At 46.1% G+C, this 16,266-nt stretch overlaps 1 protein-coding gene across 2 annotated transcripts in view; it reads left to right on the top strand.

The window, feature by feature from the left end:
* Nucleotides 1–16,266, top strand: part of LOC119597323 — a 71,599-nt gene that overhangs the window by 35,672 nt on the left and 19,661 nt on the right. For both annotated transcript variants that reach the window (XM_037946873.1, XM_037946872.1), the window contains exon 3: nt 5,837–5,947. In XM_037946873.1, coding sequence (XP_037802801.1) covers nt 5,837–5,947 — 111 coding nt within the window. The remainder of the gene's footprint in view (nt 1–5,836; nt 5,948–16,266) is intronic.

Raw genomic sequence — 16,266 nt, 5'->3', positions numbered from 1 at the left:
CTCTCTCTCTCTCTCTCTCTCTCTCTCTCTTCTCTCTCTCTCTCTTATCTCTCTCTCTCTCTCTCTCTCCTCTCTCTCTCTCTCTCTCTCTCTCTCTCTCTCTCTCTCTCTCTCTCTCTCTCATTTATATATGTGTGTGTGTGTGTATGTATGTGTCTATCTGTCTGTGTCTGTCTGTCTGTGTCTATGTCTGTGTGCGCGTATGTATGTATATTTGTATATATATGTATGTATATATACACATGTATTTATATGTACATATTGATATTGATATATCAAGTTGTATGGTGATGTCTGTTTTTCTCACAGTAACTTCGTAACCCACCATACCCTTCGGGGCCCACTGTATAATCCATAACCCACCATGCGCCCCATGGCCCACCATGCGCCCCATGACCCACCATGCGCCCCATGACCTACCATGCGCCCCATAGCCCCTCCGTACGGTCCAAACCCCAGCAAACACTTCACTGCCCACCATTCGCGCACCCTTCAGCCCAGATGGTGCACGCAGGTGGTGTCGAAACGGAATTTGCGTAAGCGTGTACGCGTACAACAAAGGGCGCGGGCGGATCGAGGTGGCTGCTGTCGGCTTTCTCTTTCTCGGCTGCGTGTCTGTCTGTCTGTCTGGCATCCACGGCTCTCTCTCTTGTGTGGGCCTTGTCTATTGTTTTTTTTTTTCTCTGTTGTTTACTCTATTGAGTTCTTGGTCTGTTAAGGTGTTTTGGGTGTGATTTTTTGTTGATATTTTTCATTTTATTTCTTTTTTTTTGTCATCATCTCCGTCTCTTTATATTCTCTCTCTTTTTTCCACATTTATCACGTTATCCTCATTCAACAGCAAAAAAAACCACAGGTATCTATCGACACGCACATATGCCCCATTCACCCCCCCCCCCACACACACACACACCCGCACTCACACACACATTTATAAATGTTCAATGTGCTCACGCGAATCACGCAAATTAGACGGAGATTGCTCTCACGCGAGCGTAGATTTCACTCTTTTTTTGTCTTTGATAAGCGGAAATGATTTAGCCGAGACCCTCCCTCCCCCGCCATCTCCCCCCCTCCCCGCCATCACTCCCCTCCCCCGCCATCTCCCTCCCTCCCCGCCATCTCTCCCCTCCCCCACCACCTCCCTCCCTACACCACCCTCTTCCTTCGCTCTTACATGTGTTAATAGCGTAAGTGTTTATTGCAGGTGTTTCCTGTGTCGTTGTTTCTTGTCTGTGGGTATGTTTTTGTTGGTGGGCGTGGTGCTGGTGCGGCTGTCTCGCTGGTATGATCGATGGGACATCGTTTGAGACATATTTTGTCGCTAAGAGATTTTTAAAAAGTTATTGATGCTAATAGGATAGGAATGAAAATACAGTAAAATTGATGAATTGTATTTCGTAGCGTCGGTGTGTACTCGTGCATGACACTGTATATAATAGATGCATGCCAAGTGTGTAATTGATTTTGCGTTCATGTACGTTGGTGAAGTTCAGCATCGTGGCTGGTACACGCGAAGGTACTACACGTAGAGCACAATATACTACCGTTGCCTAAGCGTGTACACGTTAACTTGTAACATGTTCGCGGGAGATGGGGAGGAGGGGGCGGTATGTTCGTGCAGCCATTAGCCATAATCTCTGTGTTAGTAGATTGGGATTTTCGCTCTTCATGATTAATACTTTCTGTCCTCAGTGGTTTTTGAATGGGGGCGGGGGGTAGATAGGATAGGGGGTAGGGAGTAGGAAGTAGGGATTAGGTGGGGACAGGGAGGTGAGGGTGAGGGAAGAAGAGGGAAGGTGAATGGAAGAGAAGAAGGGAGATGGGAGGGAATGGGTGAACTGAGAAAACGGGAAGAGAAGAGAAAACACAGGCTGAATGAATGAAAAACCGAGTGAAAGAGGAAAATGAAAGAACAATATGTGAGACAGAAAAAAGAATGAAGGTGGGGAGAAGGGAATGGATAAAATTAGATAGATATAGAAGTGAAAGGAACACGAGAAAATTAAGGTAAACAAATAATAACTTCTTAAGACTAAGAATTATGGCGCACTGGGTTAATAGCTTAACCTCATTACACCTCAAATTGCTCAACTATTTACTCTTCATAATTAGTATGTGGCATTCCACGAAGAATTGGCTGCTAAATATCTCATCTCTCTCTCTCTCTCTCTCTCTCTCTCTCTCTCTCTCTCTCTCTCTCTCTCTCTCTCTCTCTCTCTCTCTCTCTCTCTCTCTCTCTCTCTCCTCTCTCTCCTCTCTCTCTCTCTCTCTCTCTCTCTCTCTCTCCCTCCCTCTCTCTCTCTTCTCTCTCTCTCTCTCTCTCTCTCTCTCTCTCTCTCTCTCCCTCCCTCCCTCCTCCCCTTCCTCTCTATCTGATTAGTTAATTATTTATATCTAACTATCCATCTCTATTTAACGTCAAACAGACCGAGCCCCGTAAGTGTTTGGGGAGAGATGTAGACGTCGATGAATGTGTAAAGAGAGTAGAGCAGAGAGAGAGAGCCCCGAGCGGAGAGAGAGAGAGAGAGAGAGAGAGAGAGAGAGAGAGAGAGACCGACACACACACACACACACACACACACACACACACACACACACACACACACACACACACACACACACACACACACACACACACACACACACACACACACACACAGGGAGACCGAGAGCGAGACCGACCAGGAAGTGCAGAGGTAATGTCTGGAGAGGCGGTCGAGACGCTCGCTTGCAGGCTCGACAGTTATGATTGCAGATAGGAAAGGCGAGGTCGCGCGGGGATGTATATGCAACCAGTCAACTATTAAGCGGCAGGAAATGCTTTTGCTTGCAGTGTGTAGGCTTTGCATGCGTGCGTTAGTAGTCGTATATGCTTCTTCCGCTCTTTTATATAGGTTGGCTTGCAAGTGGTAGAGAGATAGTTAGAGAGGTGGGGAGGTAGGATAAGGAATGAATAGCTAGTTTGGTTTATGTAGATTATGCTTGATTTGAATTCTAGCGTTTTGTTTAGCTGAAGGTGCTTGATGGAGGAAATATGTGAGGGAAAAACATGTTTAAAACTAAGATAAACCATTAACAGTTCAGTAATAAAAGAGAGCTTAGTCAAACACCTACTTAAGGAGGGAAATTACAGCTGTTCGGATTTTCTCTATTTTTCCTTCGTAATTGCTCCAAAAGGTAACCTCAAAAATAAACCAGAGCTTGATCGATGTCGGTCTGTTCGACAAGGCTGACCTGGAGGAATCGAGAGAGGTGACCGCGGCGACCAGGAGAGGGGGGCGAGGGAGGGGGAGGGATGGGGGTTCTGGTCATGGAGGGGTGTGTTCATGGGGAGGAGGGGCGCTGTTCATGGTCTAGTTACAGGCGGTCAAGATCTTGTTTTTTCCGTCCTTTTTTCTGTATTCTCTTGTTTTATTTATTCTGTAGTATAGGTTGTGACTTGAGAATGATGCTTCTGAATGTATTTCTATGTGCGGATTGTTCTGACATAATCTGGGTAATAGGCCTATATGTCTTAATGTCTTGTTCATTTTGCACTCTCCATTTCTTTATCCTTTTTTACTTTAGTTCATGTTTTTTTTATAATTTCTTCATTTTTGTTGTTCAAGTGTGTGTTTAAAGTATTAAAGAAAAGTCATGTGTTGTCTGTTTACCTGTTAATATATCTTAGTCGTCCACAGACTCATTCATTCACCCCAGAAGAAAGCTGGAGACCGCAGGGTAATTGGAAAAAGACCGCAAAAGAGGGAAGGAAAGACGAAGGGAGGGAAAAGAGGAGGGAGGGTGGTGGAAGATGTGGGAGGGAAGGAGGTGGATAAAGGAGGAGGGTGGAGGGAGGAGAGAGGGAGGGAAGTAGGGAAAGAGAAATGCGATTGAGATAGGGAGAGAGGGAGGGAGGGAGGAAAAAGAGTAGGCGATAGGACAGGAAAGGAGGAAGGAAAGAGAACAGGCAACACGGAGGGAGGGAGGGAAAGAGGAAGGAGGAGCTAAAAAAGAGGAGTATCGGTTGAGGGAGCAGCATGGAAAGGGGCGGATTGTGGCTGGAGAGCGCGGAGGGCCAAGACGGTCAGCTCCTGAACGAAATGGACAACTTCCTGTCGTTCATATGGGTCAGGCGTGTCCAGCCCTGGCTCTTGCGGAGACACACGCCTCCTGCATGGGCGTAACCCATATAGGAAACGCACAACGGTGTAATGTGCTCTAGCGTGTCACTTTTTTATTCGTTCAGATTAAGGGCGTGTTTTTTGTTTATTGTTTTTCACTTGCTTGGATGACTAATGTTTTATTGTTTGGTAGAGTACTTTGTTCCTGCGGTCGGGATTTATATGCGGTGGTCAGTGTTATTTTCTTTGGTGTTTTGTAAGAAAATGAGTAGGGTGTCTTTTAGCTACTCGGACTTTCTCCCTCCCTTCTTCCTCCCTCCTCTCCTCCCTTTCTTCCCTCCTCCCCTCCCTTTCTTCCCTCCTCCCCTCCCTTTCCTCCCTCCTCCCCTCCCTTTCCTCCCTCCTCCCCTCCCTTTCCTCCCTCCTCCCCTCCCTTTCCTCCCTCCTCCCCTCCCTTTCCTCCCTCCTCAGAGACGACTCAGAGGAGCAAGAGTGAGAGCAGATTCTTGTGAGGTTTTTCCTGCTCGATGAAAAGTTTTCGAAAAGCCTCCTCCCACAGAGCGTTGCCCACTCGCTCACAATAAAGGGAAAAACGAAAGTGTGGCGAATACATTATCCGCTGTAGACAATGCAGAGTATTGTTTCTGAATTTGGAAAAGTTGTCTTTATATTTTTTCCGGAACTGTATTCTTCATTTTCGCCAAGCAGTTTTCTTCTCGCCATTCATTTCTTTCTCACCCTTTATGGCGAGCATATTCACTTATTCCTTTTATTTAATTTTGTTATATTGCTCTACGTATAAAAGTAAATGTCTTCTTTGTTTACCAAATGAAAGTCGCCTTGAATGTGATAGGAATCGCAAGCGTAGCATGATGAAGGCATTAAACCCCCCGTGCTTCCTCGTAGGACCCTGTTGTCAGCTAAGAATAGATACAGTGCAGTGCTGACGACATACACGGTTATGATGTTTATACTCATGTTGATGTATTTTTAGCACATTCTATTAGTATTTTATGTCCCTACAGTTTGTCGTTAATTCTTCCCCTGATCCTAGCCAGAAACAAATCAGTATGAGTGTAGTGTTTTTTCCGATTTTTTATTCAACACGGTTGGATGTTTTGCCGCTTAGCATACCTAGCGAATTAGCTTCGTAATAGGCATTATTCGGGTCTTGCTTACTAATGCTGTTTACCGAACAGGAACAACTTGATTTGCTTGTTATACTTATGTCTCCAGAATAAGAACAACTTGATTTGCTCATTACAAATACAGCATTGTCTTTATCAATGCCAACCCTGACCTTCCTTCCTGAGTCATTATTGTCATTACCATTAATAAATTGCCTATTGTGTAACATGGCGAGATGAATTGTTGGCAATGGGGTGATTATTGTTTGCATGTTTATTAATGAAGATGATGGTGTGCTGTGAAGCGTCTATCCGGAATGATCGCTTGTAATGGAAGTAATTATATAGTCATCTGTATTTGTTTACGAAGCTCAGTGGAATTGGCTTCTAAATACGACGTATACATTGTTTTTTTTTCTGTTCGTTTATGGCTGTGGCTTGATTACCGTAAAATCAGATTCAGTCGCCAGTATCATTTATTTTACCTTTTATAGAGGGCTACATCATCGCTTTGATTCTAAACAAAGCACCCTTCGATTTTCCTGTATTTATGAATTTGGTGACTTAGCTCCCGATATTAAATTCGATTTTCTCTTTTTCCAGAGCAACTCTACTTGTCTCCGGTCGAGACTTACTGCCAGAACATCGACTACCACATCTTCAACGAGGAAAGCGACACATCACTGTTCACGGATGATGAGATGGTTCGACTCCGTAAGTGTTCGAAGCTTCAGTAGATTTTCCCCCCTCCTTTATTCAATTTGGATTTTTTTCTCGTACGTCGACGCTTGTTTGGTTCGATTTGGAGTGTTCCAATACTGGTATAAAAAGAACGTACCTGGTTGCGAGTTCTAAGCTTTTTGTAACGTAGTCCGAATCGGAGTTTTCTAGTGCTGACGTAAAAAGTAAAATACAGGTTGTTTTTTCGTGCCGAGTTGGTTAGTGAAAAACTATGTTACGTTTCATATTTTTATTCTAAAAGTATAGTATTCTTTGTTATTCGTTAGTGCTAACCTACATAGTTGCAGCCATTTTTTTATTATTATTATTTTTTTTTTACATGGCCGGAAAAAGCGTTAGTCCAGTTTTGAACAATTGTACTAACATTTTCAGAGAGAAACAAATATTGAATTCGCTTTTTTTTATTTTTTTTTTACGTCAACTACTCTAAAGTGTCAGTCATTCGTTTGTTTGGTGTTTTCCACAAGTTGTTTATTTGACTTCCTCGTCTTTCTTACTGTAAGGTGATCGTAATCGTGGTGTGATTTTGTTCTACTTGCACAGACACATGCGTGATATGCGCTTCTTCGCCCATTTGTGAGTTTGAGCTTGTATATATATACATATACATATATATATATATATATATATATATATATATATATATATATATATATATATATATATATATATATATATATTACACACACATATATATACACATATATATATATACGTGTGTGTGTGTGTGTGTGTGTGTGTGTGTGTGTGTGTGTGTGTGTGTGTGTGTGTGTGTGTGTGTGTGTGTGTGTGTGTGTGTGTGTGTGTGTGTGTTGGGGTGCGGTGCGGTGTGTGTTTGTTTGTTTGTTTTCTTTCCATTACTTTATTCTCTCTCTTGCAGTCCCTTGCTTTCCCTCTGTCATTCTCTCCATCCTCCCTCCCTCCCACCGCCTCCCCTTAACCACTCCCTTCCTCCTTCCTTCCTTCCTTCCTTCGCGGACTCATTGCGTATGTGTGTCACAGCGATAACCCGTGTGAACCCGCGTCTTGGCTATGTACTATGAACCCGTTGTCGGAAATGTCGGGAAATTGCTGGAGAGTTTTCGTCTATCAAATCACGGAGGATAATTTTCGGAAATGGCCCGAGAGCGAGTTGCCGAGTTGTCGAGAGCAATTGTCACTTGAGATTTGTTCGTTGGTCGAATTTCGTCGTTGCGCACATCCGGGGTCGATGCTCATTTTTATGCATCGGATATGTAAATAATATATAAAGAAAAATGTATTACCATTGGTTTTAGATGCTTATATTTTTCTTATTTCTATGGTCTTTGGATAAACCTCTACCTTGTTATAGAAATGTGTCCAGGGACCGGGCATATAAAATCCAGTTCTTCAGCAGCGACCTTGACTAGGCGACTCACCTTTCAAAAGTGCATTTGATCTGAGTGCGCGGGAAAAAGTGCTCTGAACCAGCGTTCTCTAGACGTGTAAATGGAAGGAGAAAAAGAACAATAACACGAAGAAAAAGAATGAGAGAAAATTACAAAATATGATAACCCAGTAACTCCCGGTTATCTTGTAGCTGGCGACATCATATGGTATTAGTGCGTGTGCGACATTATCGACTTCTGTGATAGAAATATCACGTATTGCATATCAAAATTCATAATATTTTGGATCTTTTGTTTTCCTCCCACATCTGTTCCACTTTTGTTCCCGTATCCCTCGCTCACCCGCCCTCCCCATTCTCTTGAAGCGTACCGCGTGCCCGGCGATGGCCTATATATCATCCGTCTCTTTAGGTTACCGCCGCGCCGCCGTCGTCGTTTGCGTCGTTTCCGCAACCGAACCCTCCAGACGAACCAGCCGAACCACTCACGCGACGTATTAATGTATAGGCCGTGGGAAGAGGGGGGGGCAGCTAGGGAAGAGGAGGGGGACGGGACGGAGGGGAGGAGAGGAGGGAAGAGGGAGGGATCGGGAGAATGAGGAGGGGGAAGAGGAAGGAAGGGAGGAAAAGGAAGGGGGGGGGGGAGGAGAAGAAAGAGAAGAAAAAAGAGGCAGGTTGCAGATGATAAGAAAGGTAAGGAGGAAGATGAATGGAAGATGAAAAGAGAGAAGTAGATAACGAGGCTAAAGAAGAGGAAAAAGAAAAGAAGAAAGAGAGAGAGAGAGAAAAAAAAACAGACGTAGAATAAAGAAAAAGTAGCAGGAAAGGGAAAAGGGAGGAGAGGACGGGAAGCCATAGCTCCATCTGGACTTGACTGACTTGCTTTGGAGACGTTCGGGCGGGGTGACGAGGTTGGCCTTGTTCTCAGGTCCGATTGCTCAAGGGTTTGAAGAACGTGAGAATTGAAGGGGACCCACTGGGCGGGGGGAAGGGGTGGGGGGTGATGGGAAAGGGGAGAAGGGTTGAGGGGGAAAGGAAAAGAAGGTAGGGAATAAAGAAACAATAGGGTTGAGGTGAGATGAGATGCATGAGAGAAAGCAGACTGATTTAGAAACTTAAAACAAATCATTATGGAGATAAAATTACTTGGAAAAGGAAAGAACACGTAAGTAGAATACACCACCACAAAAAACGGGGAATATAGAACAAGAACAGGAATAGAGTAGAAACCAGGCAGTCGAATATACAGTATATTGGATTGGAAGCCGTTAGGATCCGAAATACGGCACACTTCGGTTAAGGCGGTCCTCTTTAACCGAACTCACTTACGGAAGTCTTTATTATTACGGCAAACGGGATCCTTGGGAGGGAGGGAAAGGGAGTGGAGGTTGCGATGGAGGGGGGGGGTGCAAGACCACGACCTGTGTAACGTTCAATCAAGAAGTGTGAGAGAATGCAAACGTTGATGCTTGTTGACGTAACTGAAAACGTGATTGCAGTGTGAGACGTTAATGAAGGAGGAAGAGGGGAGGGGGGAGGGTAAGAAGAAGGAAAGAAGGGGGAATGGGGTAGAGGGGTTTTAGGCTATTCCTCTCTCTCTCTCTCTCTCTCTCTCTCTCTCTCTCTCTCTCTCTCTCTCTCTCTCTCTCTCTCTCTCTCTCTCTCTCTCTCTCTCTCTCTCTCTCTCTCTCTCTCATATGTCCCCTCTTCCCCCATTATATTCTCTTTCTTCCTCTTCTTCCCCTTCCTTTTCCCTCTTTCTCCCTCTACATTCTCTTCTTTCCGTTTCTTTTCTCCCCTCCATTTCCCCGCCGACTCCTCTTTTTAATTGCCTTTTATCGTTGTATTTGCACAACTGTTTCGTATTGAATGAGTGCAAGCGGTTCCATTGTTTGCGCTGCGCTCGGCGGGACGGGAGCCAAAGAAAACGGTGTTTGGTGTTAAACGGTTTACCTTTATTGGAAAGTGTGTGTGGGTGTGCATGGCGATGAGGGTGAATGTCTGTCTGTCTGCGTTTGTGCTTGGCGATGGAGGATGTGTGTTTCTGGATATGTCTATGTATGGAAGTGAATGCCTGTCTGTGTATGGAGTTGGGTGATGTGTTGGTGTCTGTGCATGGCGTTATTGGAGAATGTGTGTGCGTGCGTGCGTGCATGTGTGTGTGTGTGTGTGCGCGTGCGGGCGTGTGTGTGTGTGCGTGCGCGCGCGTGCGGGCGTGTGTGTGTGTGTGTGTGTGTGTGTGTGTGTGTGTGTGTGTGTGTGTGTGGTGTGTGTGGTGGTGTGTGTGTGTGTGGTGTGTGTGTGGTGTAGAGGAGAGAGAGAGAGAGAGAGAGAGAGAGAGAGAGAGAGAGAGAGAGAGAGAGAGAGAGAGAGAGAGAGAGAGAGAGAGAGAGAGAGCGAGAGACGGACGATGATGAAGGGAAACTAGGCAAATATAGGAAGAAAAATGAAGGAGAAAAACTAATGTGAAAGAGAAGTTAATTAGCGAGACAAGAGTCATCGCGAAATCAGTGAATGAGAAACAAGGTAAAAATAGAGAAAGAGAAACGGAGACCGAAAAAGGCAGAAAGAATGGTTTTGGAAAGACAGAGCGAAAGGGCTCTGCGGGTATGCATGGGTGTGTCTGAGCTTGCACTTGTGTGCTTCAATTGCACGCTCATTATATGTGAATAGGTGCTTGCAACGGTAGGAGAAAGGGTGGAGGCGGAAGTGCTTTAGACCCACGTGTCATGTCATACTGTCATGTCATTCGTGTCAGATACTAGTTGGTGTTGCTGACTTGGTTTGACATGTCATTTTCAAGGATTCCTACTGGCAGTTTATGCGTCTACAGTATGTTTGCAGTATCTTTCATTGGCGTGGTGCAGAAACCTGTATTTGTTTATCTTTATTAGACGTACGTGTATTCACTATTTTTTCAGCTTCATAATTTCTTCAGAGTTTTCTTTCTTTTATCTTCCTTAATTGCTCTCTCTCTCTCTCTCTCTCTCTCTCTCTCTCTCTCTCTCTCTCTCTCTCTCTCTCTCTCCTCTCTCTCTCTCTCTCTCTCTCTCTCTCTCTCTCTCTCTCCTCTCCCTCCCTCTCCTCTCCTCCCTCCCTCTCTCCTCCTCCCTCTCTCCCCTCCCTCTCTCCCTCTCTCCCTCTCTCTCTCTCTCTCTCTCTCTCTCTCTCTCTCTCTCTCTCTCTCTCTCTCTCTTCTCTCCCTCTCCCCCCCCCCCCCCTCAACTTCTCTCCTACACGTACTGATAATTTCCCTTGCTAAATGCCCGCGCAATGTCCCCGTCAACACAAGCCTTGGAAATCTGGCTCCATTACAGCCACCGCGCGCCGATTAACAAGAAGGCTCTCGCTTTGGCATTCGGCGCTCGCTCTCGCACTCCCTCGCCCCCGCCCCCTCTTGCGTAGAGACATTTTTCATGCTTTCGTGTTTTCTTTTCGTCCCCTGACCTCGTTACCCCCCGCTGGAATTATTAATAAATAGTTGCGATTCTCTGGGTTTTGAATGTTTTATTGTTGTTTTCTTTTTTTCAATTACGGCGAGATATTTTTCTTTTTAACGGAACTTCGTGATTGGGTTAATGTAATAATCTTGTTTTTTTTTCATTTTGCTTTCGAACTTCTAAATAAAGATACCCATGGAGTAACATCATCAAGAACACCCAAACGCCAGCACCATGGCTTATAATCATGCCGGAACACGAAAAAGCAATCAGCAAATGAAATGTAAAAGCTGACACCGGAATTTAGGACATCCGGGAACTCAAGACGCCTCGCGATGCTTCCGGAACAGGTGTGGCGGCGGCGGCGGCGGCGGCGGAGGCGGCGGCGGCGGCGGAGGCGGAGGCGGAGGCGCGGGCGGAAGCTGCGGAGAATTTAATCTGTTGGTGTCATGTTACGGCGCTCTCTCACTCTCTTTTTGCGCTCTCTCTTTCTCTCGCTTCTTTCGCTTTTCTCTTTTCCTCCGTTTCTTTCGCTTTCTCTCGCTTCTCTCCTTTTCTTTTGGTTCTTTCGTTCTCTCGCTTCTCTCGCTCATTTTCTGGCTTTTTGTCTTTAGGTTCTTTCTTTCGCCTTTCTCCTTACCCCTCTCTCTCTCTCTCTCTCTCTCTCTCTCTCTCCCTCTCTCTCTCTCTCTCTCTCTCTCCTCCTCTCTCTCTCTCTCTTCCTCCTCCTCTCTCTCTCCTCTTCTCTCTCTCCTCTCTCTCTCTCTCTCTCTCTCTCTCTTCTCTCTCCTCTCTCTCCCTACCTACTCTCTCTCCTCTCTCTCTCTCTCTCTCTCTCTCTCTTCTCTCTCTCTCTCCTCTCTCTCCTCTCTCTTCTTCTCTCTCTCTCTCTCTCCTCTCTCTCTCTCCTCTCTCTCTCCTCTCTCTCTCTCTCTCCTCTCTCTCTCTCTCTCTCTCTCTCTCTGCATTGATCTAGGTCTCACATTCGAGATAACATTGTCTTTCTCTTTCTAAAGTTTCTCGAATTTATCGTTACTTTCATCATTTTCACCATCATCATAATCGCCTCTCTCATCTAGACTGATATCACCGTTTCCATCGCCACCGCCATCATCGTCGTCCGCCGGCTCCTCCTCCATCGTCGTCCGCCGGCTCCTCCTCCATCGTCGTCCGCCGGCTCCTCCTCCATCGTCGTCCGCCGGCTCCTCCGCCCGTCACCATCGTCTGCAGAGGGGGGTGGGGGTAGTCTCTTAGGTCATCTTCCCCGACCGGTTTTGTCCAGTCATCCTTGACCTTACTTTAGGTCACTTGAAGTTTCCCCATTTTCCTATTTTCATTTTTTTTTTTTTTTTTTTTTTTTTTTTTTTTTTCAAATCCATTTTCTTGTGTTTCGAGTTTTTTCTTCTGTCTCTTCGTTCTCGCCGGACTTGTCTTGTTCGCCATATTTATTCGTCATTTTCCACTTTTTTCTTTCATGTTTTTTTTGTATGTGTGTCTTTCCAAGCCCCATGGTATTCGACCTCTTCTTCTTCCTTCATTTTATCTACTTTTGTCCACCCATCCACTCACTATCCATCCGTTCACACTCATCTACCAATCCACACACCATCCACACACTCACCTATCCATCCACACACTAATCCGTCCATCCACACACTCATCCACCCATCCACACACTAATTCACCCATCCGCACACTCCTCCGCTTATCCTGTCCACCCAACGCCACTAATCCCCCCCCCCCCCCTCTCGTCCACACGCAAACAGGAAGCACAACCTGCTTAACCTACACTTGGCTTCAGACGCCATGATAACGCCCGCTTGAAAAATTGATTGGCGATGGCTTGGCCCGTGTGAGACCGACGCGGGCGGATGAGTACAGATGGCGTGGGTATGGTAGGGTGTGGATGTTGGTGTGGGTGCGGAGGTTATTTGCCGGCGTGGGTGTTGGTGTGGGTGCGGAGGTTATTTGCCGGCGTGGGTGTTGGTGTGGGTGTTGGGAGCTTCTGTGGGTGTGGGTGTGGGTGACAAGAGTCGTATTGGCTGGGTTATGGACTGTAGACATGGGTGTGGATGGATGTGGATATTTTGAGCTGGTGTAGGTGTGGGTGGGGGTATTTTGGGCTGGGGTGTGGGCGTGTGTGCGGTTATTATAAGCCGCCGACGTGGGTGTTATGGGCTGGCGTGGGTGTGGTCCTGTGTAGAGCACACTGGCTGTCTTCGGGTTGGTTTCCGCAGGTGCGGTTAAGGAAGACCCAGATTCCTGACCTGCTTCCAGGCGGCCTGCTCTTGGGCCTCTCGCTCGCGCTGTTCTTTGTTTGAATCGCCTTTCGTTTCTGGTCTTCCCTCTCTCTCTCTCTCTCTCTCTCTCTCTCTCTCTCTCTCTCTCTCTCTCTCTCTCTCTCTCTCTCTCTCTCTCTCTCTCTCTCTCTCTCTCTCTCTCTCTCTCTCCTCTCTCTCTCTCTCTCTCTCCTCTCTCCTCTCTCCTCTCTCTCCTCTCTCCTCTCTCCTCTCTGCTCTCTGCTCTCTGCTCTCTCTCCTCTCTCTCTTCTCTCTCTCTCTCCTCTCTCCCTCTCTCTCTCTCTCCTCTCTCTCCTCTTTCTCCGTATCTCTCTTTTCTCCCCCTCTCGTCCCTCTCTCTTTCTCTCTCGTCTCTTTTCCTCTCTCTCTCTTCTCTTCTCTCTCATTCCTTTGAATCCCCCGCCTGGCAATATGCAAACAATGCCCACCCTTGCATCCGACCGCTCTATCCCTTATTCCCGAAGACGGACGGACGGGCGGGCGGACGGACGGACGGACGGACGTGTGGACGGACGGACGTGTGGACGGACGGACGGGCGGATACGGCGGCGGAAGCGCGCGGCGAGCGAGTGCGGTAACCCGAAACCCGGCCAGGCATCGTCGGCAGCCGAAGCGTCGTCAATACCGCATAACCGTGTGCCATATGTTCCCGTAGTTCTTATTATCCGGCCGCTGAGCTCGTTTCGGGCTGCGATAATTTGTCCGTATTGGGGACGATAGTCCGTTCTTTTCAGGGCCAGTGTTAGTTTTTTAGGATAGGTGTAACTGAGGTTGCGAGTGATTTTCGTTTGTTGTTTTCCTTATCATTGTTGTTCATGATGGTGGTAATGATGATGATGATGATGATCCTCGTGATCGCCGCCGCCACCGCCGTTGTCGTCATCGCCATCGCCATCGCCATCGTCATCGTCATCGTCATCGTCATCGTCATCGTCATCATCATCATCATCATCATCATCATCATCATCATCATCATCATCATCATCATCATCATCATCATCATCATCATCATCATCATCATCATCATACCCTTTCTATCACCATCATGTTTATTGATTACTTGTATTTTGGTGTCGTCGTTCACGCCTATAACATAAATTCCTTTTGATTTCGAGACACAAAATACTCTCCACTTGATTATTTAATTGGTCATAATAGGCAAGCAGCAGAAAGGTAACGCATTACCCCTTTTCCTCCGTCTGCCTGGTATTTAGGTTACCCGTCCAGCGTATAGAGAGGCGTACGCTGAGTTACCGGTAACTGTTACTCGGGGGGGGGGGGGGGCTGGTTTTATTACCCGAGTTGTAGGTGAAAATAGGTGGCATTGGTTGGAGAGTTACTTTTACACGATGGTAACAGCAGACAGAAGGGCAGGATAGACCGTGATAGAGAGGAAGGAAGAGGTTGAAAGAGAGCTTGCTGGGGAGAAAATTAATGAAAAAAGACTGACAGAAGGAAATGAAAGGAAGAAAAAAAGTGCAGTAACAAGACTCGACTACCAAACCCCCAAAACGTTAACAAACAAACAAACAAAAGGAACAGCGACAGAATCTCACCACAAAAGGTTCCAAACACGTCCCGTGAGGGTGAAATCACGCCTTAATTTTTCCTTCTTTCTTGAGCGCTTTTGTACTCATTTGCGGGCCGGAGTTGAAGAGACGCGCTTGTTCGTGGACTGTGCCCCGTTCTTCCGCTCCTCCGGGGGGTTGGCACTGGCACTGGCATTGTCTCCTTCCTCGTTTCTCATTTCTGGCACTCTGTATGGGTGTGGCAGGCGGGGGAGGGGGAGGGGGAGGTGCCTCTGACCCCCCTCCTTATCATCGCTTCCTCTTTGGCACCTGCTTTAGTGTCGTTCTTTGTTGATCTTGTGTTTGTAATTGTGTTTTCCCTTTCCTCTCTTTCTTCCTTTTTTTTCTTTCTCTTTTTCTCTGTCTCGCTTCCTCTCTTTCTCCCTTTCTCCCTTTTTCTCTCTCTCTTTCTCTCACACGTGGTAAGAAGACCTGGTGAAAGTTTAAGCAAAGGAAATTAATTGATTGTCGGGGAGAACGCATACAATTTAAAATATATATATATATATTTTTTTTCTCTCTCTCTCTCTCTCTCTCTCTCTCTCTCTCTCTCTCTCTCTCTCTCTCTCTCTCTCTCTCTTCTCTCCCTCTCTCTCCTCCTCTCTCTCCTCCTCTTCTTTCTGTCGTGTCCTGCTGTGCGCGTGCGTGCGTTTGCGTGTGTGTGGATAGATAGATAGATAAGTATAGATGTATTTACATGTGCATGTTTATCTCTACCGATAAACCATACTTGCATCTACGAAACTATATGTCTGTACTTCTATACGTTCTCCATAAGTATGCGCGACAGTTCTCCATGAGCATTCAAAACAAAACTTGGGTTGTTTCGAAAGATGCACTCACGGAAGAGATAAGTGTTATCGGGGGGGGGCGAGAAGGATGGTCAGTCACGATGGGTTCCTGGTGGAAAGTCCCTGCCTGTTCTTTTCTTCCTTTCCGAGGTCTCTTGTTTTGTGGGTTACATTTCTTTTTTTCTTTTTTATTGGACGTAGTAATTCTTTCTCTTTTGTCTGATGTTTTCTTTCTTTTCTTTAGACCGTGAACGCGATGTAACGATCTTTTTGACTTCCCGCGGCGGAGGGTCGGAAAAAAACGGAAAGAAAACGTGCGTTGCAGATTTTTGCGGCAGAGAAAACGAGTGAAAATCACATGTTTTTTCTTACGATTTTCTTTTCTTTTATATGCGCTCAGGAAAAAAGGTATTTTAGGCTGAGAATCGAAAACAGCTGAGGATATTTTCTATTTGTCGCTTTTCCCAAGGTTCACGAAAATCGAGATAATGATGTAAATAAAAATAATAAAGAAAGAGATGCTTAGGGAAATAAATCATCTTCTCTTCCAGAGGAAAAGTCTTTAGAAATTGCTGTTGCTCGGTGCTGATCACATCACGTTATTCTGCAACCAATTTTGGACAATTTGCCGCTTCGGCGTCGAACCGAATTGCAACTCGATGCCATGATTAAGCATTACTTGCTTCGTAGAAGCAGTCATAATATGCACTCACATTAACCCGCACGATGACTGCACGCGCGCACTGCGCGCATCCGCCACCGCATACGTGTACACACTCATTCACACATATCACACGCACACATTCTCTCTCTCTCTCTCTCTC

Source organism: Penaeus monodon, chromosome 39, assembly GCF_015228065.2.
Source record: "Penaeus monodon isolate SGIC_2016 chromosome 39, NSTDA_Pmon_1, whole genome shotgun sequence".
NCBI classification, from domain to species: domain Eukaryota; kingdom Metazoa; phylum Arthropoda; class Malacostraca; order Decapoda; family Penaeidae; genus Penaeus; species Penaeus monodon.
This window is presented reverse-complemented; position numbering and strand designations above follow the sequence as displayed.